This window comes from Diachasmimorpha longicaudata, chromosome 7 (assembly GCF_034640455.1).
Source record: "Diachasmimorpha longicaudata isolate KC_UGA_2023 chromosome 7, iyDiaLong2, whole genome shotgun sequence".
Lineage (NCBI taxonomy): Eukaryota > Metazoa > Arthropoda > Insecta > Hymenoptera > Braconidae > Diachasmimorpha > Diachasmimorpha longicaudata.
In genome coordinates this window covers 6,458,324-6,481,737 of record NC_087231.1, presented here as the reverse complement: position 1 = coordinate 6,481,737, position 23,414 = coordinate 6,458,324, and the positions used below count along the sequence as shown (strand labels likewise).

The window sequence follows — 23,414 nt, the reverse complement described above, 5'->3', positions numbered from 1 at the left end:
GGTCAGACCTATTGGCATTGGGAATAAACAAGAGAGGGATTAAAATACAAGTAATAAAAGCGTGAATCAACAGCATGAACAATATCGGAATTTTCCGGGGGCAAACAGCTGAGTGTCACGAATTGCCGCATTCACTATATTGCCTTTCTTTCGATAAACGTTGAGAAAAAAGTGGCAATTTCATGGTGTGAGAAAATTGAACTGCGGAAATAAGGAAAGCAATTTAACCAAAATGCTCTCAAGAATAAAAAAAAAACAACAACACGACGAGTGGGAGAAAAAAAGAGCCCAATAATAAGTAAAGCATTGAATTCATTCACCTATCATATAGTTTTCGAAATATCCAACACTATAACATTTACTTTTATACACTCTGCTATGTAACAATTAACAGATATACTCTTGTCCGACCAAACGTGGCTATCACTACTGAATGTCCCCCGCCACTCACAATGTATCACACTGCGAACGATGAGGGAATTAAAAAAAATGTCCAGTAAATCACTTTCGATTTTTCATAAAATTTTCAAGAACATCAACATCAATTATACTCATTGTAATGATTTAACAATAAAAAAAAAATCACTAGTAACATACGACGTTCATGTAAACGCAACTGGAATATTAATTCCAGCGTCACGTGCACAAAACGGTTCATTTACTGAGTTATCCATTGGATCATTACATTTTATCTAATTTTTAAAATTTTCCCCATTATCATTTGGCACTATCACAATTTTTTTTTAACGCGCTATTCATCGTGATATTCATGGATTATATTATATATTTCCATCTACCGTGCAGCATATACCAATTGGGCTTAATGCGCGGCTCATAAACAAGTACCAACGGTGGCATTTGGATGGTACGTTGGAGTTTTGAGAGGTTCGCGGGTGTGAAGATGCCGCCATGCGGCTGTACAACGAACTAAACCTAGCGCAAGCAAAATCAACCTGACTGAGCGATACGCGCAACCCCAGTGGCGTCGGGACGCTTCACCGTACGCTGGATACCACCAAGTAGTGGGGGAATATTTCTATTCGCCTTCCACCCTGTCCCCCGCCTTCCCCACCCCCAATTCACTGTCCTTCTTCCACCATCGTCGTTACAACGTCGGTCCTTCCTCTCTCCCTCCCCCTTTTTTTGCTCCTTGTTTGTTCCATCTCTCTCCCTTTTGGTGCCCTCACTTTCATCCCCCGTCTCCTCCCACTCGTCGTGAAAAGCGTCACGGCAAAATAAATACGGAATAAATAGCCAACCCCCTGGGGGAGAGAAACTCGAATGCTGAAAATCTCCCACTCCACGTTCTTTCACTACTACTTCTTCACCGCGCTCTTATTCTCGCTTCACTCTCACCCCCAGCCACCCCTCCTTGGCTTGCCTATCTTCACGGCGACGAGTATCGCCAAATTTCTTTTCTACGACTTCGGATGATTTTTGGTTCTAGGGGGATTCTACAATGGTTGTAGTCTTTTTTTCGTGACTAGTATGAGTCTAGAGTATGAAACAAATAGTGATAGAAAATTCAAGAGAAAGGAGAATAGAAACTTAATTTTTCGATATTAAAAATTCAATTCGTGATATATAATGCATAGCATGGTTCTGCGCCCAAAAAAACTGACAAAAAACGTTACACAGGTTTTTTTGAAAGGGCGACGGTCCGTCAAAAACGGGTAAAGAAATGATGATGAAAAATTATGTTCGTCACTGGGTGGAAAAAAATAACTTTTCCGACACGTGTGATTGCGTCTCTCCGTTTCAGCGTATTTTGCCACCCTCAGACTTGTCAGAAATAATATATTTCGTAATTTGGGGGTGGGGGGGATTTTTTTCTGACGATTAGGAACAGCTCCGCCTTGGGTTTTATGTGAGCCAGAAGTTTCGTCGACAATGTAGCGAATATTATTTGTTTGAAGTCCGTGGAAGAATGGCAGATTGAACTAAGGGTAGTTTTTAACTTCGTAATTTTGCTTTTGGTGGTGTACTTTTGATTTTTTGATTATTCCCTCCATCTAAACTTCAGCTTTCAATGTCTCCATTCTGCCCAACCTCGGTACTCTTTAATGTTTCGATGGATGAGTGAATTTGATGAACCGATGGAGCAGTTAAAAACGTAAATTATATATAATATATTATTATCATCTTTGAGTGTCTATTCTCTCCGGTTGGCTTTTCTATCAATATTTATTTCATACGCTACTATTAGAAAATAGTCTAACAATAAAATACCCATGCTGTGTGACGCTTTCCCAGAACTTCTTTCGCTGTCCAAGGGTTCCCCAGCTACGTAGAATATTTTGACGTTGAGGATAGTTGAAAGATCCCCACGTTGATTGCTCAGGCTAGTCTGTTTCCGCCATTTCTCCAGGGACTTGAGTCCAGCCGCGTAAAGAGAGAATACCACATGCTATGCCAAATGCAAATCCCCACTTGGTCCCAAGAGTCCCTGCCACTTCTCTAGTACACGAAAGACGAAGCAGTCGTTACCTCCCAAAAAAAATCGCTCCAACGCGAATGAACCAGGTTCGCAAATCTAGCGTTTCCAATCCTTATTTTCTTTAATAGAACAATCGAAGACTGGTGACCTCATCCCTTTTCCTGCTCAGCAACTATTATTTTTCCTCTTTAATTCTTTTCCTATTTTAAGCTCATTAAGTTAGAGCTCTGTTCTGCTTGTCAGAGAATGATTTTCATCATTAATCATTTTTCATCCAGTTATCACACCTTTCAGCGATAATTATGAATTGGGGCTTCACTTGAATATGAATTTTGATTGAATTTCAGAAAAGTAATTTCTCAGTCAGAAAATTTGGGACGAATATGAGAGATTTTGATTTACGGTTATTATTAATTCAGAATAATTAAAAAATGTCCTTATTTTATGATGAAGTCTGCAATATTCATCGTAATTTCTCATTTCAATTCGAGATTTTTGATCAGTCTATTTTGTGAATATTTCGAGCAATTATTTGATGGAGATTTACTCGATGACTTCTCTTTCTATATTTTTTTAATTACGATCAATCCACTCCCCTATTTAATTTCATAATTTTCTCGTACCCCCTCCTTCACTCATTGTCAGTACGACTTTATTCTATCACATCCTTCACGACATTCACATTTCTGCGATATGGAAGTCACTCGAGACTTCTCATTTTTCTTGATTCAATTTTACCATCAAACCATTGAAGCCCCGTGGTACTGCGGGAGAAAACTAGTACCCACTCGACAGCATTCAACCGTTGGACTTTCTACGCTCAACTGCCATCGCATTGAAAACTCAACCGACCGAGCTCACTCTCCTCACTCTTCGTCGCGCATTTTCATTCCAGTTCTCGTCTCGCACAAATGTTTGCCGGATATATGTGTGATTCCGGTGGAATGTGTTGAGGAAAATAAATTAAAACACCTCTGCAAAGTAGCTTTTTTTTCATTTCGGCAAAGATCGATGTTTTTTTTTGTGAAGAAATTTTTCATTTCTCTTTTTATGGGAATAACCATGAACGCATTTTTTTTTGCTACACTTAATTTACCGATTCCTGAATGTAATTTCTGCTCAAAGAAGAGAAGAAAAAAATATCCGTAATGCACGCCACTTCAGGGAGTGTTTTAACCACCCCCCTTTCAAGGCGTTAATTACTTCATCTGATGGGGAATTTGACCCGATCGATGGTGTCAATTTGCCCTTCGAATAGGCAAATTACTTGTTGCGTCAACTGACTTCCTCAATAGAGGCATTTTACCACTTGAATAATATTTTTAAGGGCGGAACACCCCTAGAAAGGGTGCGATACATCTGCAAATGAATGAATAGAGAAAAATTTATAAGAAAAATTCATTGAACATTAAATTTTCCTGAATTTTTCTGAAATGTTTTCAGAAATTTCCCCCAATTTTGTCAGAAGTCGACAGAAATTTTACCTCAACAGATGGCTATAACAAATCAACTTAATTTTTTGTTTGTCCTAGAGATAATTACGGATAAGTAAACACACAGAAAGGAGATAAACCATAGTCGTAATTTGCGAATGTAAAACTGTCAATTACGTTTATGTCATCGTAATTTACGCTTCAATTTAACCGATAAAATGCGCTTCAAGAACCGTAAAACACCATTTTTCAAGCGGATACTACAATGAGAGCTACGCAGGCTTGACGTAACGCTTAATATTCTCGAAAACTGTCTTTTCATTATTTCTCGATTGTTCGAGAGTTAAAAGCGGTCCCTTTAACCACCTGAAATTTTACTCAAATTTCAAAAATTTCTACCTCAAATTCGACACGGACAATCTCAAATAGAAAGTCATCATTATGCTAAATTTAAGCATAAACTATCCGATAAATATTTTACATGACAATAACTTTATCCAACGGAGATATACATCTATCACTGGAACATTTTTTTTCAACCAAAATCCTCCTTTTCGAATGGAAGCGTATTTTTATCCGATCGCTTGTTGATGTGTGATACGATGTGCGCTTCGGACATGATGAGTAAAACTTTTGGGCACGTTAAAAATAGGAAAAAAATCCTTTTATCCTTCAACTGGGGTGCTCTAGTCGCGTGTGAATCGGGTCCGATGGTTAAATCGTGCGTTCAAACTAAATTCAAATACACATAGACGTGATTTTTGCATGTGTGCCAATGGTGAAAACTTGTGGATTGCAGATTAATGCCTCCATCGTCCAATCCCGATTGTTTGTATAGTCGTGCCGTTCGCTGTTACGTTCAGGTTTCAACAGAAAAACAACGAGAAAAAAAAATAAAAATAATTCGCATTTTTTTTCATCTCTCGTTTTTTTTCTTTTTACAGTCACCTCTTCTCTCAATTTTTTCCGCCATTTCTGTACTGGAATTAGTTTACTAGCTATCGGTTGGCATGATAGGTGAAATTTAGGGAGAAAAACTCGACAAAATCGAGAAGAGACAAAAAGTAACGCAGCCGGGAGTGGAGGGAGACACGAGTGTGTCAGACCAGTGGAAAAAGTTGAATGTGGCCAGACTAGTGCGTCCATTATATAACCCCCAGCTGGCAGAGGTGGGGGAATAAAAAATGGTCCATCCGTGGACTTTTACATCTGCGCTCTCAAGGGATGATCGATTTGCATCGATTATTGCGACTATGGCCGCAAGTGCATATGATGGTCACCGGATATTTCCACTGGGTCGACGAAAAAAAATAACGCCCCTCTCCGGGATGCAGATTTTCAGTACATTTTGATGAACATTTCCAGTTTATTTCTCTCACAAAAACGTTTTGTGCAGAAACAAAAAAGAAAGGAGACGGAATATGAATTCCCGGACGTGTGAGGAAAAATTGAAATTTCCGAGATCTCGGTAGGAATTTTTAAAGTTTTTTAATGTTAAGGCGATTGGGAGGGAGAAAAAACCTATTTTTGTGAAGAATATATCATCTCAGGCACGAGAATTACGGTGAACGAGAGGATTATTATTGAACAAATGACCTCGGATAACTTCTCCGTCGACTTTATTAGACGACAAGATAAGTTATTTTTTTCTGAAATTTTCCAAATAAATTCTGAAACTTCTTCCCTGTGTACAGTTACGCTTTCACGAAGTCCGTATCGAAGCTATTTTTTGTTAAATTTGTCACATTTGCGAGAGTTATGTCTACCATTGGAAAATAGACAAAAAGTCAATATATTTCTTTGAACATAGTTGAGAATGTAACAAAGTGCTGTGGCAAAACTTGAAGTCCTTACAGACGCGTTTTGCCTGGCCTCCTCCATTCTCAAGCGTAACACTTTAGTGTACGACACTTGTTTGCTCAGTTGGTAAATGTATTTTTCCCACTGGCATACAGGTGTAACTACTGAGGACAAAAAGTCACGTTTCGAGGACACTCTATATCCACTTTCTTCTCAAACACGAATGAAATAAATATAAAAAAAGCTGGATAAAGAGAGGCCAACGAGCCACACAATTGATCCAAAACAAGGACAACAAATCGAGATGGCATGTCGGTGTCCGAAACAGGTGTGCGCAATCCAGAAAAGTAGTTTTCCACTCTCCCATCCTCTGTGGTCGTAGTTGTGGCACAGGAAATAGGGTTCCTTCGGGTTTTCGACTTAGATACCAAATACGTGATGAGAATCCTGATTTCGATTGCCAGTTGGCCCTCACTCGTACGAAAGTAGCTTACACGAGAAGGACGAGAGTGTACACAGTAAAAAAAAATAAAAGCAAATGTTATAAATGAAGTTTTCTTTTTACGGCAACTCGGAAACAACCCGGGGTCGCGATTAAATGGTGCAATTATTGCTCGAGACTGCAAATATTTTTGTGATAGGATTATTGAGTTTTTAAAATTGTACGATTAAAGTAGCAACAGCTTCATTGTTAAGGGAGATATTGTTTTACGTCTGATACAATACGACTTTCCAGAATATAAATATTTCAATTATGTGTCTATCAGTAATCTAGTCATCTGATAACAATAATAATTAAAAATAATCTAAACAATAATAATTCTCTGTCAAATATAGATTTACGGACGTGGTAAATTCACAACTTTTAAAAAATTTTCACCTGCAATTTCCTATAGAAAATTAATGTTGGAAAATTGTTAAATTTTTACAGCTCAGTTTGAACCAAACTTTGAAAGATAGTTCGCATAAAAGCATAAGCCCCTGTCAAGTCACGTGAGTTGAAACGACTGGAAAACTTAAGCGATTGAAGAACAATTACTTGTCTCCTGCAACTAGACGTCGGATATAACAATTTTTTTTTTCCAGTGTCATTAACCAGACAAATTCTGCAAGAATAGTCTGACAGGATATCAAGTGGCCATTATTTTGGAAGGGAAACCGGGAAAAAGTCAAAAGGTATGAATACAGAAGTATTTGGAGAGACACGAAGATATTCCTTTTGGAGTAGAGAGCTGACATTCTACATGGTGGGATGGCGGGCGGGGGAGGGGGAAGGGTGGAAGGAAGGGTCTTGTGAATAAGTAGAGTTGAAAGAGTGATGAAGAATTAGGGATAAAAAAACGAGACGGAGGAGGGTCAGATGACAAAAACCCAGTCCCGCGGATATGTATTCGAAGCGACGGGGATCTTTTCAAATTCTCGGGTAGGCACGTGTCTGCATTTATAGAAAGGTATGTGCTTCATGAAAACTGTTGAGATTTCTCATCAAGTTATCTTCTCTGAAAGTAACTTGTGAAGTATATTAGTTTTTTTTTCTTCCCCATGAAAGCCGTTTTTTAATTAAGTATTTAAAAACTTTGATGATTTCATTTAGATACAATATATGATTAGAGGGCAATTGAACTGTGGTACATGATCCTGCATGACATTATATTAATTTTGTGTAATATATTTATCAATACGAAACCGACTGCGTGCACCGCGCGCCCTATTTGAGCTTCCCGCCTCAAAACATCGACGAATTAAGGAAAAATCATCCGCATAAAGTTAGCCAAGGGATCGGAAATACTCTTTTCAGATAACTTAATGTTGAAATTGTACTCATCAAGATCGCGAGGTGGACAGTCGTGTGTCCATGGTCGGAATGCAAGAGTTTGATGTCACCCCCACCCTACGGCTTCAGTCACCTCAAGCGGGTGAAATAAACGACTGTTTTTCGTACGAAACGCGCGTTCACGAATGGGAGGAAAGATATTACCGGAAAAAAATTACATTTCTCCCTTTCCTTCCTCTCGCCTGCTCAAACTTTTCGAACCAAAAACACAATCGTTTATTTTGCCCGCCTGAGAGGACTAGGGCCATATGGTGGGGATAATACTAACATTGTTGCAGTTCACCCACCTATAGGCGCCCGATCATTCCACGCTATTTATTAATAACATACATAGATAATGTCGGAATAATGTCAGGAGCTATGAGCATGTCGCGACGGATTAATCGAATAATTTAATAGATATTATCATATCATATTAAATGGGCTACAAATAAATTATATTCTGTCAATGGCGCCTTAGTGGAGCCTATAAATTTTTTACAAAGTTTTTCCCGTTTATGTCAGACACTCAACGCAGTCCACTGACATCTCAAACTTTCTCCCCCCCCCCCTTTGCCGTCAAGTATTTTCCACTCCTACAATTTCTTATTCTTTTTAAATTTAGAATCCTGAGGGAGCCACTTGGGTGGAGGCAGGGTTAACGCGCATGAAGCGACTGCCGGAAAAAATTATCCTTTGAAAGCGTTTACCACGTTCTATCCCACTTTTTTTTAACTAGCATCTGAAGGGCTCTTAAGTATTATAATAGTTGGCAGAGATTCGGGATTGAAAAAAAGAGAAATTACGTCGCGTGTAGAACTCATTTGCGCTACTGCGTCACCCTCTCCATTCACCCCCCGTCGCCATAGCCGATATTGCCGTGAAAGTCGGGTGGTACTAATTATTGCGGAGTGACGGAGGATCGTAAATTTACTGACTTCCACGAACAAAAAGAGAAAACAAGATAGAGCTTGGAATCACAGAATTTTTGCCTGAAATTTATTTGAGCGGAGCTCACGGAGAAAAAATCGGGGAAAAGTCACCGGGTGATAGTACGGTAAAATGACTCCACTCTTGGACTTATCCGAAAAAATATATCCCTTCATAACAATATTATTAGTAATATTATCATTATTCCCAAATACTGTTGGTTGTTCACGATTTTTTGGTTTGTGAAAAAAATTTCAATGTTGTATACTGTTCAGATGATTTTTTTAGGAATTCCTGAAATATTGAAAATATTTTCCCGTCACGACACTTGTGTTCTAGAATTTTTCATTCCGTATTTTGGAGGATCTACAAGAGGATTAAAGAGATTTTGCAAAGTGATCAATTATAAAACGATCCTTAAATATTCTCAGGAAGTCTTAAATTTTCTAAAACCGAAAATTTCAGAGAATTTGTCGAGAAATTTGGAGAAACTTAGATTTGTTTCACTTAAAACTGGCTTCAATTTTCCAACAGATTGAAACATCATGACGAATTTCTTGAAGAACTGAACTATTACTCTTCCAACTCCCTCAGAAGTTCTAGAAACTGCTCAGTTTCCTTTTTCGCGCGTTTTGTTTCGCGCGAATTCAAAGAAATATTCATATTTAAAGAGAAATAAACTGCTGATCCGTTTCACACCTCCGGGCTGTCTTGCCCTCCTCTCCCCCGATTCTCCCAAATTCATTTCATATTCAAAAATCAATGATTTATCCTCAATTGAAAACGCCCTCCCCCTCTCCTACGGAGTTCAATCGCAATTTCAAAGAAGTCATTTGCGAGTAACGGGAAAATAGTTGTTCGTGCGTACATTTTGTGAATTTATTTTTTGCTTGAAGCTCGAATACCCAGCACGATACATACTTATCAGGGGCTCAACTAGTAGCTCCAATATTCGAAACTAGAGATGATTATTCGTTGCCTTTGTAATTCCCATTTCTCCTTCGAAATTACTCGTTCGACTGTAGATCGTTTCCATAATAAACCAAACGTTTCTAGCCATCAACTATTTATGCACTGGTAATAGGAGTATTCGTCGGTGTTTTTTTTCTAATGAATGCTCCGCGGATTTTAAAATGGAAATACCACGTATGAACTGACAAACATCAGAGATATGAAAAAAAAACGAGGTATTTTTTGAAAGCACTCAGCATTGCCTTGCAGGCATTTGCGAGAATGAAATTGCTGAAAATGGAGGAAAACGACTTTTTCCTTTGTACGCATCGTGATTCAATCCTCTCCCAATTAGAGTTTCTTTGTGATTTTATGAATTTCTAGTTTGGAAAAAATACTGTCACTTTTGTTTCAGGATGATACGATAATAACGTAGATAATCAACTTATTTTCGAGTCGCATGAATGAGTTCAATGGTTAATCAATTTTGATGGAAAATTCTGCGTTAACGATATTTTTATATGACGTATTATTAATTGCATCAGTTGTTGCAGACGAATTAATTTTGATTTTAGGTGAGGGTCCATTTGGCTCCATAAAAGGTTCATTCCTCAATATTTAACGGATGTCTATTTGATAGATCTGTTTAACCTGATAGTCGTCCTTCGAGTGAACCATTAGTTAACGATTAACGAACATACATTCGGTCGTATTCAACTCCTCCATTCGGTAATAGTTAAGGAATTTCATTTGAAATAAATAAATTGTTCTGTCAGTGTGAACTTGGTGGACAATATATAGTTATATTCTCCCTGTCCATACCTGGTGCATTCAATTAAGTGAGCCTAGACACAGTCAAAAGATTTTGCTTCAACCTGGATCATTTTACAGCAGATAAACTTTGTACAGAGACTGTTACGCGATATTTTTAAGTTTAGTCTTAAAAAATTATTCTATCACGGATTATTTACCCAGTTAAATCTTCCTCGCAGCGCAACAGTGTACTCCCTCCTATTTTTTATTATTATCCGGGTAATCATAACAATGGAGACCATGATCGAACCCCCATAGTCTGGAATAACAATGCACAGAAGCGAAACTTCCCGAACGATAACGTTATAATAATCAAAGACTATGGCTGTGTGTTCAACATCAGTATCTTCTTGAGACTTGCTTCTCTGACGTGCCTCATACATAATAAAATACATTCTCGTCAAGCAACCTCCTGAACTCACCAGATACTCCCGTCAATTAACCAACCCTCATCCGCAGACCCTCACTCCATTCTCATCTGTATGATACTGCAGCAAAGGGTCAGATGAGAGTCGTCGAGATTGACTCGACAAGTACGACAAGCCCTGTCGATCCCATTAGACTCCATTAGACAGCCCATTCTTGGTGATTACTCGACCAATACATTTCTGTCGAGAGCAGTCACACGGAGTGGAAATTTATCCAGTGGCTAATCGACAAAAATACGAGTGAAAGAAACCTTGCGAAATCCCTGAGATTTTTTGTTATCGTTCAGCGTGAGGTAATTTTGATCCTTTCATTTGAACTATCTGGTGGTGCAGATGTATGTCGAACATTCGGTGTAAAACATCGAATTAATCCAAACGGAACGGCAAAATCAATTAATGGAATGTTGATATTGATTGATGCTGATTGAGGTATATGTTGAGTTCAAATGGTAAAATTGGATTTTTGTTCATTGATCTGTGATCGGTGAGTTTGAAAGCTTTTTACGTACTGAAAAAAGAATGAAAAAACATCAATCAAAATGTCATGATAGCTACTCGAAATGAATTTAACATATCAATATGGAATATAAAAGGGAAAGTGAGAGATGCTTTATGGTAAATGCATCAATGATTGACTCGAACTTTTTGGGGCCTGACATCTCTCAATTCTTCTCAATTTTTTCCTCAGCCCAGACGGGGAAAGCTATTCAATAAAAATGACGTTACATTTCCCGACTGAAATGCGGTTGTACGAATTTTTTCCTGAACGTTCGGTAATTTTTATTGAATATATTTTTTTCTCCAACTTTTGTTTATGACAAAAAAAACTTTAAGATTTAATACTGTCTATAGAACATAAGTATCGAATTGTCTACTATCACTTGTAAGACATACCTAAATTAGTAAATGAATAAATAATGTAACTATACAATTTCCATTTTGTCGTCCCGCTTTAGAACGACTTCTATTATTATTATCTATTATAAAAATAGATAACAAATATGAACAGAATAAAAGTGACCTCAATCAGGAAGATTATGACTGACATATCATCCACAATAGCACAAAATCATTCCCAAAACCAGATCAGGAAGTGCAGGCATCAATTCCCCTAGGATTCATGCATCTTCCTCCGAATTCCATTCCTCTTTGCATTTCCTTATATTCTCCAAAGCGCAATCCGGCTTATGGATGAATTCTGTACATATATCCATATTCAATCGCGAAAAGTATTCGAATGTATTCCTGCTATAGGACAAGATTCGATTCACGGTTTCTCATCCGTTGCAAGTGAAGTTGCAAGTATTTTTCTGTGTAAATTCCTCTGGATTCGCGAAGTTAACAGGGATATAGAGTATAAGCAGGGATCAAATGAAAGTCACCGTAAATATGAAGGTTCATGTGATACGATAATATTGAGTCATATTTTCATTAACGATTCAATTAATGTCTGCAATATTAGCATTTTAACGGGGATAAAGCCAACTCCCACATGCGGAGACTAATTTTTCATAAACATTATGTTACCGTTCTATAAAAGTCGATAGTGAATCATCGTTTCCTCATTTTTATCATGCAATTTATTATTAATTAATTACATTCCCGGTAAGTGAAGTTGTATTCTGATAAACATTAGAATAACCGCATGTGCCGAGAGGAAATCCGTATTGACATATATATTATATAAGTAATTTAAACGTTATATATGTTTATGTAAAAATAAAAAGTCTTTAACATCATCGCATAATACCCCACCCAAAAAGACGCGACGCAGGACAACAATAAAAAAGGAATTGAGACATAAACTAATTAATTTTGAATCACAAATTTAAAAGTAAATCCCATTTACTCCAAAACGTTGCGTCCGCTTTCCTTCTCAATTTATGCAGCTGATATTCTCGTTCGACCGTTCCTCTTTCCGACTTTTTTTTCCTCCCCCGGCCCAACTCCCTCTACCTGACTCACAGTGCAGCTAAGGAGATTCTGTGAGGAGGAAATCCGGTATAAATCCTTGGCAGCCGTTTGCCGTTGGATCCGTTATCGCTGGGGCGAGTTTTCGCGGTTGCGACTCACCAACGATAAATTCCAAAAGAAGAAGCGAAAGAGGAAAAGGAGCTGAGCCGAGTGGGAGTCAAGCGACTGGCTCTTCGTTTCCAGAAAATCCAGCTTTTTGGAAAATTAAAGGCTGTAAATTTTCAACGACATGTTTAAAGTGCTACGGGTATAGGCTTAAGGATAAATACAATTCCTCATTTAGTGGTTCTGTTGACCGGACAATTAGATTGATTCCGAGGGGTTACTCGTAGGGAAAATCCGCGCGATTGAGGGAAATTCGACGGAACTATCACTTTTATCTGAATCATAAAATTGCCTAGTCAATTACGTAATCGGTTAGCAACCTGAGGATTCTCTAATTTTTCCCGAAGATTACTCTCCATGTGGTGTAATCAGCGTAATCGAAGGTGAATCAGCATGACATTTTCCCAAAACTTCCCCAGGAATCGCAAAGTGTCCACCAAGAGACTTTTTATTGACAATTTGTCTCAGTACAGTTCCATCCTCGTTCTGATCAAACGAAAGAAAATCGCAGAGCAAACATATTTGAATCCGCAGGAAGAATACGACAATATCAAGCTGAGAATATGGGATGAGTTTAGCACTTGGGGGTTGAATTTTCCCAATGAAACAGGGCACGAAATCCAATATCGTCTCGCAATTTCTTCCCACCGTTCTGGACCCGTTAGTATGCAGTATCGGTGCAACTCCCGGTTGAAGCCGTAAAACTGACCATTCACAAGGATGGCCTGACTGAAGAAAGGCCAACCCCATACTACCCCAATAGTTACTATCCTGTGCAAACAATGGGCCGATGTGAAATAGTGCTAGTGTAACATGCACCAGTGACGGGATATTTTAAGATGTGGAAGAATGAGAATCATAGGGGGGATCGAAAATATCTAGATGCACCCTTACTGATGTTACACCGCACGTTTCCTTAATAACTTCCACCGGAGGGGTTTTGTACGGTGATGGAACTATACTGTACTGATGTTATAGTGTGGCTATAGTGGTAGCGCCCACGATATTTCACCGATGGTTTCCACAACGGTCCCACGTCGTCTCCGGCGCATGTATACATTAAACATTTATTGTCCAATAAACCACGGACAGGCACTACGTTTACGAGAATCCGTCGTTTGGATATACGAGAGAAGAGAGGTCACGTTCATTCAGCGCCCGGCAAGAAGACACGTAAGTCAAGGCGAAAGTGACAGCCATTCGAGATTTTTTTTTTTAATTTTATCATCGACACGTGGCTGTTTCAGACAAGTCACAAATCGATATTGTTTTTGGATCAACAATAAAAGAATGGAAATTTTATTTTTGATAGCCAAGATTATGGGAGTGATGCACTGAGAATAGTAAAGATTTTTGGAAACTGTGTCAGGATTTAAAAATTTTCTTGGGAAAATTATTCCACGGGAAAAGAAACTTTCAGTGATATTCTGGACTTTTCTCAAAAGGGAGGATGATTTTGGGATTACAGGACGACTATTTTTGGGTATATAGAATGAATACTTTAATTTCTAGTCTAATATCAGCGAAGTGGGAAGATGAGATAAGTTGATTTATCTCTGAATCAAGTTTGAGAGAAATATCTCTGAAACTAAGGGAGATAGCAAAATTTCTGTAATAACATTTATTGTAGTCCTTTATTAGATCCCTAAAAAAGGTTATGATAAAAATTTTTCTATTTTCTCTAGGTTTCGAGATATTCGTCAAAGTCTGGTTAATAGTTAACAATAACTTATCTCGTTTTACCACTTTGCTACTGAAATAATTTAATTGGAGAACGACTTGAAGGGATTTGCGAGCTCTATTTATCGTAGTACTCGTTCATTTTTTTAATTGTTTATCCTTTCTGAAAATCAGTTGCCCTGCTATGACTGGAAAAAAAGGTTGAAAATCGAAGATATTTCCAGAAGGCGCCATTCCCCATTTGCTCTTTTATTATCAGCACATCAAATTGAAAATCTAATTTATGAATGAGTGTCGATTTCAAACATCGCATACCGAAATAATATCTCTCAAATCTAACTTCAGAATGATCGAACTTTCGCATGTCATGGAATAAGACGTTTTTCTGTCTAAGAACCCAGATGTTAAATGTGAAAGACCGTTTGGTAATATCTAAAATTCATAAGGATGAATTTAAAATTATTCTATCGGTTGAATTGTAGATATTTCAAGGCTATTCACTGATCACTAACCTCAGAAATCTAGTTTTATACCACTAGCCTGATTGAGGTGCGGAGTAATGAACCGTTACGCTATAACAGTCAGGAGGCCCAATGACCAAAATTTATCTCTACTTATCATTTAAAAATGACTTACTGTCATTTTTACTTCAGTAATGTTTTGCTAATCTTTCAAAGGCTCTTCTGTTATTTATTGAAAATGGCGAAATGAATAATATTAATAAGATTTATATAAAGAAATGAATGAATGAATGAATAACTTGATTTCATTTGGAATATTTAGAAATTGTTAACGAACATTTGGGTACTCATTGATTCACACATAATATAAAGATTATAAAGACCTTAAAATGCGCATTTCAATATGATTACTATACCCTGACTCTATCAGGAAGTTAAAAAAATAATTTTAGGAAAAAACAGAATTCTGAAAACTCATATAGACTCAGAGGTTCCTGTTCATTCGTGCAATTCTTATCGAATGGGGCGTATCTCTTGTAGAATTATTGCTTGTTTTCTTTTTTTTACCTTTCCAACCGCTACAGATTCGCTGATACCATTCATATGAACCTCTTAAATGTTCCTCTTCCCACATAATTTCGTATGCAAAAAAGTCATTTAAAAAATAATATTAGATTCAACTTGGAAATATTGTCTGTGTCACTACACTGCAGCCTCTGAAATTGACTTTGTTCACTGTTTGCAGAGATGGACGGAAAATGGGAGTGAAAATGTTGGCTGGTGTAGTGTAAACGCAGCAAGATCGATAGCCCACCACCATTGGGATTTATTCAGAATCGATAATCAATTTACTGTTCAGTTTCCGGAATAACACTGACCTCGTTCATCGTGACCGCTACGAGAACGCAATGCATCGAGCTTGACAGTTACGTAGACGAGATGTGAGGATAAAAAATCATTATATTCGACGTTCAAATTATAGGCAAAATGTCCAACAAATGGAGATTAATTGATTAATTAATTTCTAATTTTGTTATAGTTTTATGGATACGGTTAATCTCAGTCAGTTAATCTTATTACCTATGCATTCGGTGGCTTTCGTATGATGATCCAATAGTTTAAACTCTGAATGATTATTATTGAGTGTCAGAATTACCAGATATTTGGGAAATTTAAAATTTTTTTTTGTAATTGTGGGGCTGCTCTTCGCTTCATCCGCACATTTCTTCAAACAAGCAATTTGAGAACAAGTTTGCAGTACCACTCGAGTACTCACTGACAGAACGATTTAGTTGTACTGAACCCGGCTTCTCAACTATTACCTCTATTCCTTAATAGTTAACGACGCGTGGTAACTTAAGAAGCCTCTTTTGAGGCAACTGGAGGGTTCCTCCTGTTCTACCAGTGTCTTGCAAACGTTCACTTTAATTTGATTGATGAAACAATTTCTGAATGGAATTTTCGCCTAATGATCAATTAAGCAAGATCAAGTCGTCCTTCTACCAACATATAATCGTTAAATGTAACGATTGTAAAACTTGCATGTAGACTCGCGTGGCCCGAGAAAATTGCGTTCCGTGTATTCTCGTAACGCGAAAGGGGAAGGATGAACATATAAAAGTTAAATGACTGTTTCATTCACGTAGAAAAAATATTATCCTCCAGAATCGTTGAGAATTCTTCAGAAGAATCATCGAAAGATCTTTGGAAGATCTCCCTGGTGACTCCAAAAGATTCTTTGGAAGATTTCTGGAGGACAATATTTTTTTCTGACGTTCGGTATTTGTTTTTGATAATAACACATCTATTGGCGATTTGGAGAAATGGACCATTGAGGGGCAGTTTTCACTGCTGTGAGATCCTACATATCTGGGCGTATACCATGAACTACCTCCCCGAGGCTCTCCGAGGGTGCGATGTCCGCACTTTGAAAAAAAGTGGTGCCATCATAGCAAAGTGTCCTCCAGCTTGCTGGCAGATCTGGATTTTTCCAAGACCGAAGAGACCCTCCAGGGATTTCGTGGTTTTTTCCGAAAACCATAACTTTAGAGGGTGGTTTTCATAACAACGCACTGAATGTCGTACATCCGGTATTTTTTCAATGGTATAATTGTGTGGCGTACGGTCATTTATCCGTGCTGTCTATCTCGGAGCTTTCGATTCCTGACCCAATCGATAAAAGCAATAGAGCTGCCATTATAGGGAAAAAATCAAGTAGGATTGAACTATCGGAAAAGAACACGTGGAGGAAGTAAACATGAAGATTTCCAATATCGCGAGGTTCATGCTGGAAGAGCGTGGGTAGAAAAATGAAAGAGTGTAGATTACGCAATGTGCAACCAATTTTTTATCCGACTTATTATGATTATATACGCCTGGAAAATTTCATCCGAAATTTTCGGTACTTATCTTTCATTTTTATTACACAGGTGTGGTTAATGACCACCGTGAAGTACTCAACTTTTTTCCACTCGAATATATATTGAGACGATAAATACACTGATAGAAAGAATTAGTTATTACGAACAAACGAATTTTTGGTGGAGGTCAGGGTCTATTTAGCGCGACCAGACGTTCAGTCGTTATTAATTAACGAATCTCATTTGGAGTAAATGAATCGTTCGATGGGGGAAATCTATTAAGACAATTCCGTCAAGAAGTAAGACATCTAAAGTCAAGCAAATTATAGAGTATTTTGAACTATTGATGGAAAATTTTAATCGGATTATTTCGTGACACTGAATAATAATCAGGAAAATTAATGTAAATGTATTCTGGAATTTCCGATTCCTTGAGAATTCCGGATAGTTAAAATCCCTTCAATGTGACTCTCTTGAAAATCCCAAGTCTACTGTTCACCAAATTTGACGGTTTCGTCTAATCTAATAACCAATATCTTTCATATTATCACTGTCGAATATTTTCGCCCAGAGTAAATAGAGTTCTAATTAACCAATAACGAGTACCGAAAAAACTGTATAAAAAACCGTATAACGAGGAATAATGATTACCTGTGAGAGAGAATTTAAAGTTTTAACGATGAAGAGTGAAAAATTGCTTTATATTCATAAAACAGTGGCTTAATGCTTTGATGGTTAGCGTATATTTGCTGTGTTGAATTCAACAATGTAAGTAACCGAGGCATAATGGTGATGATCTATTCCGAGAGAATGTTTAAAAAATTTCTGCCAACAACGCTATTCTATCCATCACATGTTATTTTGGAGTTTTGTTTTCTGATGGATTCGTTTTTGGTAGAAGTTGTTCAGAGAAAGGCCTACATTCGCAATGAAAAAAATCGATCTACATTCTCGTTTCCCAACACGTTCAACTTGATAAAACAATTCATCTATATGAATTATATTAGAGAAAATCACGAGAAATCAAATCTGATTTTTAGTCCGGTTTTGTAATTCAAAAAACGGATAAACGGTCATGAATAATGGAAAAATCGAATCATAGTAAAATCGAATTATAGTTCATGGCACGGGGGAAAAGTCAGGGGTATAAATTTCACTAGATGAATTTTCCACTTAATTACAAAATTAGTCGTTCCATTGGAACTTCACTAGTCGATTTGAAATATGAATATTTCATGACTATTGTCAAATCCATACTTGACATTGTTGAACATAAAATTCCCTATTAAGTAATTGAATTTCCGTTGACACACAAACTAGACACAGTGTACTCAACACATTGTCCATTCAGGGTTGGCAATCACTAGTGGTTGAGTAACTTCGTCGTGGAACTAATGGCGGTAGAAGGAAAGCGTCAACTTGAGTTAGTTCAGTACGTTCCCCACTGTGTAACCGGAAGCAAGTGGTTCACTCTCCCTTCTCCCCTATTAGTGTTCGTCCCTACCCTTTCCCAACCAGTTCATTCTCAACCCCAAAACACGTTCCTCCCCTATGAAGATTTGGAAAACAGGCTCAACATACTCGCAGAGAGATGTGTTATACCTATCGTGATAGTAAGTCGCCCAGTGGTAAACTATTTCCGGAGAAACACACCACCTGTGCAGCTTTCATGACTTCATCCCTAATAAGAAGCTGCACGTGAAATAATGAAGGGTTACGATAGCATCTCTTAGCCACTCACTTCCAGGACTTTTACATCAATTTTTTTTCCTAATTAAATTTTAAAAAATGAAGCGTCTGAATTGTGCGGTGATTGCTGGCATTGGGGCGTCTCATTAAATTCCAATAATTGCTAATTATCGAGTGGTGAGGGGAATTTTTTCCAAATGGTAAGTAGGAACCGTTGATGAAGTGGTTTATCATTAATTGTTAGTCTGGATGAATGAAGATTGAAGAGGAAAATTTAATTAAATTTGTACGGGGGTCTTGATTAACGCCAAATAGTAAACACCACGTGAGAAGGTGATTAAGTAATGAAAAACTTCCCATTTCTTAATTATATCCGTCTTACTCGAATCAGTTTCGGATTGGAGTGGAAATAGAAAGAGAGGATTGATGACTTATGAGCATTTCTTTTATCCCGATCAATTATCCAACTCATTTATCTCGGGAATTCGCTTAAATAATTAATATTGTTAGAAAAAAACCTGAATTAGTTCGATCGATTTACGCTGATAAACTTCTATCTCTACTATAGTGTGACGGATTTCTTGAATTGAATGTCAGAATCTCAGAATAGTGTCATTAATATTATGATGTAATTATCAGATCAATATACTAGTTGAATTTACACTTTTTATTATTACGCTAAGAACGACTTATTTAACAACTCTCGTACAGTTGAAATTACCATCAGCATTTCTCCAAGTGCATGTAACTGAGTTAATCTGTTTACTGAAGATCATTTTCGTCTTAAATTTTGTCATTCTAAAAGCGAATGCACCAAGATCCCCAAAAAAACTACTCAATTCCCCTAAATTTTTGTTCCGTCTAATGATCCTCCAAATAAGCTCAAATCGTCTCCTGCTCTTGGCACGAGACTACACAATCATATGATCCAGTGACTGAACCGATCCAAATCTAACTCCTGGATACTTTATTGAGATTAGTTTGAAAGCGAATTTCCCCCAAGTTTCTGATTCGAAACACCGTCCTTCCCGGGCTGTTATCCTAGGAAGACATCAAAAAGTCAAGTAAACGGAGATGGCCAGAGGAGATGTTGAGAAGGGTAAGAGAGAAGAGATCGAAATGGAATGGGTGGAGTACGGCATTGGACTTACGATAAGACCGCCTGGACTCAAAGGACATTATCAGTGAGTCGTAGGAAAGAGGGTGGGGGGGGTTTGCAATCGTCCTCTGCAATACAATCGCTGTTGCGCACTGTCCCTAACTCCAATGTCTTTCGTCTTGTTTTATACGCCATCGGCATTTTCTACTTTATTTTTTTTCCACTTCCATTGTAATCGAAACTACTCACCTTTCAATTTATTTTAATTAATTCACAAGTGCTCGTCATGCTTTTCCGAATTGACATTGACGAAGTAACGGATGAACGACTATCAATTGTGTACGCAATATCCTCCATCGTAGGGACATGATATTGATGGACACTGACATGTGAGTACAAGTGGAAAAAAAATAGAGAGATGATGGCAAAAACAGATGAATACATTATGGATGTCAGGGTGAAATTCACCAGGGATGATGTGGATGAAAGTGACTTTACACAAATCTTCCTACTCCTGTGGAATTCCGTGGACGAATGACATCCTACCAATTCGTACAGGAATAACCGCAAGTGTCCTCCTTTTGCGGTAACGAGTAGATTCAGTTAGCTCGACATTTCGTTATGACATTTGTGCCATTTAAAAATCAAAATGGGAGGGGGGGCGTAAGAGAGTATGTGAGTAATGACTATCTCAGTCGTCTGAGAAAGACACTCATCTATAAATTGTCATGGATCAGTTGTCATCTCGTGGTCTAATATTTAAAAGAGATACAGTTAGACATTTGATTTCGTCTGTCAGGAATTTATGTGGTTCTGATAGCTAATGGATAAGTAGACTACGTGGAAAGAAAAAAATTATGAAATGAAGTATGTTGTGTACTTGATTTAAATATAATGGGTGGATTTAAATGGAGAATAAAGTTTGCTTGTTTGTAGTATATTCGATTTTTAATGATGAGATCGATAAGAAATGGATTTTTCCACGAGTTTATCATCTACGAGGAATGGATTAAGGAAGATAAGAACGTTTATTCTGAATATGGGCACTCAATCTCTTATAACTGATGGGAAATTTCGAATGAAATATTACTAAATGGGTTTACCGGGGAGGATTTTCATAAATGGGGCCATGTGCCATAATTTTAATAGTATAGGAGATTTGTAGTAATTCTCGTTTGTTCAGTCATTGTCGATTCATTTTACCTTTGGCATCGCGAAATTAACTCTGCTCCGTCAATTACTAGTTGTTCTATTACTAACTACTACGAAGTATTTCACCAAACTCACTATAATAATTCATTAAACAAAATCAACAGTAATGATGCTATTGACGAATGGAGACATTCACAACAATGTCAAAGGCGTACGAGCCAATGAGGAGTCAGGATCCCTTCGATCATAAAGGACTCAAGTACAGTACAGCGACTTTGCGGTCGTTTTTCAAACATTGAGCTCACATATGGAAGATATAATTAGCGTGAGTTTACACTTTCCAATGCACAATCCACAGTTTCAGATTTGAGTAACTTAACTTAATTTCATTAATATTCGAAAAATTATTGGCGGAAATTTCCACCTCAGATTTTCCACGTAAGACTCGGATAACCCACATTTTTATCAACAAATCCAATTGAATGTAATTCTCAATTAGATCGACTTAATTTTTTAAATCATCTTCTATAACTTCTATATTCATTCAATACGAAGCATTTGGAAATGTCAGGACGAGTCAGAAATTCGAGAATAACTTGATCTCAAGTCACATTCAAAATGACCTTTTCCTTTTTATGATTCTCATTGGGCCACCTCGTTTTTTACCCTTATTCGCAAGATTTCCCTTACCACCCCCCCTTAACCATCGTATAAATTCTCTCGATGAATAGAATGGACCCCGGCTGCCGTTGATCGGCAGAGTCCTTTGGAAATTGTCCTTTCCATTGTCGTTTTTCATCTCCAATCCACTCGGGTGCCCTTCCCAGCAAAAATTCGACGTCTTTCGATTGTGTGGTAGACGTAATGATTTATCTAATATTGTACTTTACAGACTTAAGCTCTGTCAATACTCCAGAGATATTCGTTTTCTCGTGAATATTTCGCGTAAATCGAGACTCCATTACGATCAGAAAATGTCCATAATTTTAGCCAAAAATGAAAGAGAAAAAAATATCTACTCACGTCGTACTTTTCCTGTATATGTGGTCCAGCTTGGGCGATGTAGAGTGCACTTGCTGTATCGAATACAAGCTCCTGGGGAATTCTCGTGACCCGCTGTCTCGCCATTTCGTGACAGTTAAGATAAAGTGCAACGTCAGTAGTTGATACTCTGATGACAATTTTTGACCATTTTTTGACCAATTTTGGTACCGTAAATTGTGCAACTTCTTCCGAGTGAGAGTGTTCATCGGAATTGGTGTAGACGAGGGAAATATTTTGATTCGGGCTCGGTCCATCCTGAATGAAACAGAGAAAGAAAATACTATAAAATGAGGGTAAAGAAATTTTTACATGAAAAATACATTTACGAGGTCAAGCGTAAATTCGATGATGGAGAAACAGACCGGCATCGGTGCCAGTACCTGAACTTCAAGAATCAGTGATGCGAGACTTCTTGAATGGGTACGTTTGAACCCACCATCACCCTGCCATCCATCGACTACTCTAGTTGGAAGGCATGAACGAGCCGAGTAGTTGCGGATCACTGAATATCGACGTACGTCTTTACAGAGATATGAGATCGAATGAGAATATCAACCGGTCCTTTCAAACTCCATACCGGAAACTTGTTCACTCTGGCTCATTCTTGCACCAAGACACGTAGCGAATGGTGCTCAACGTTAAAGTTATCGAGGCACGAGCCAGTCTGACACGATACTTCAAGGAAATATAGAGGTAAAAATATAGGGATGGACGAGTGAATAAGAGGTGGAGGAAAATCGAGGTGGATCAGGGAAGACACTGACGGGTGAAAAAAAAAATGTTACGAGTTATGGTGACTTACGGAGATGCGAAGACCCAGCTGGACAATTGTATCAAAGGGATTGAGTACGGCAAATAGATAGCTTGTCCTCAGGGACATTGGCTTGAAGGTCGCCCCGATGGTGAATTCAGCGGGTAGTTTTTCCGGTAGACAGAGACGATAGGGCTGTTTAACTTCTGATCCTGGACGAAAGCCAAAGGCCAGAAAACCATCCAGTCCATCATCAACATACTGATTCTTTTCCTCAGTTGTTAGTACAGCTGCTGGTAGTAAATCGTAGACTTCTGAAAATGTCAAAATGATAAATTAGATTTTTTTCAATCTGTTTATTTTACCAAAATATATAATAAATATTTTTTGAAATGTAGAAGACTCCACGAGGAATATCGATCATTTCTCTTTGTGCATATCTATTTATCACAAGAGAAGTACGAAAACGTTGATTTTTTTTAAACATAGTATGA

At 37.8% G+C, this 23,414-nt stretch overlaps 1 protein-coding gene across 9 annotated transcripts in view; it reads right to left on the bottom strand.

The window, feature by feature from the left end:
- Window positions 1-23,414, bottom strand: part of LOC135164571 (collagen alpha-1(XVIII) chain-like) — a 141,326-nt gene that overhangs the window by 62,684 nt on the left and 55,228 nt on the right. For 8 of the 9 annotated variants that reach the window (XM_064125040.1, XM_064125042.1, XM_064125045.1 and 5 more), the window contains 2 exons: window positions 22,972-23,234; window positions 22,149-22,424 (listed from right to left, as the gene is read on the bottom strand). In XM_064125040.1, the coding sequence (XP_063981110.1) occupies window positions 22,149-22,424; window positions 22,972-23,234 (539 nt within the window). Of the gene's footprint in view, window positions 1-320; window positions 1,078-22,148; window positions 22,425-22,971; window positions 23,235-23,414 lie in introns of those variants that run through there. The other variant, XM_064125048.1, reaches the window with a different exon arrangement.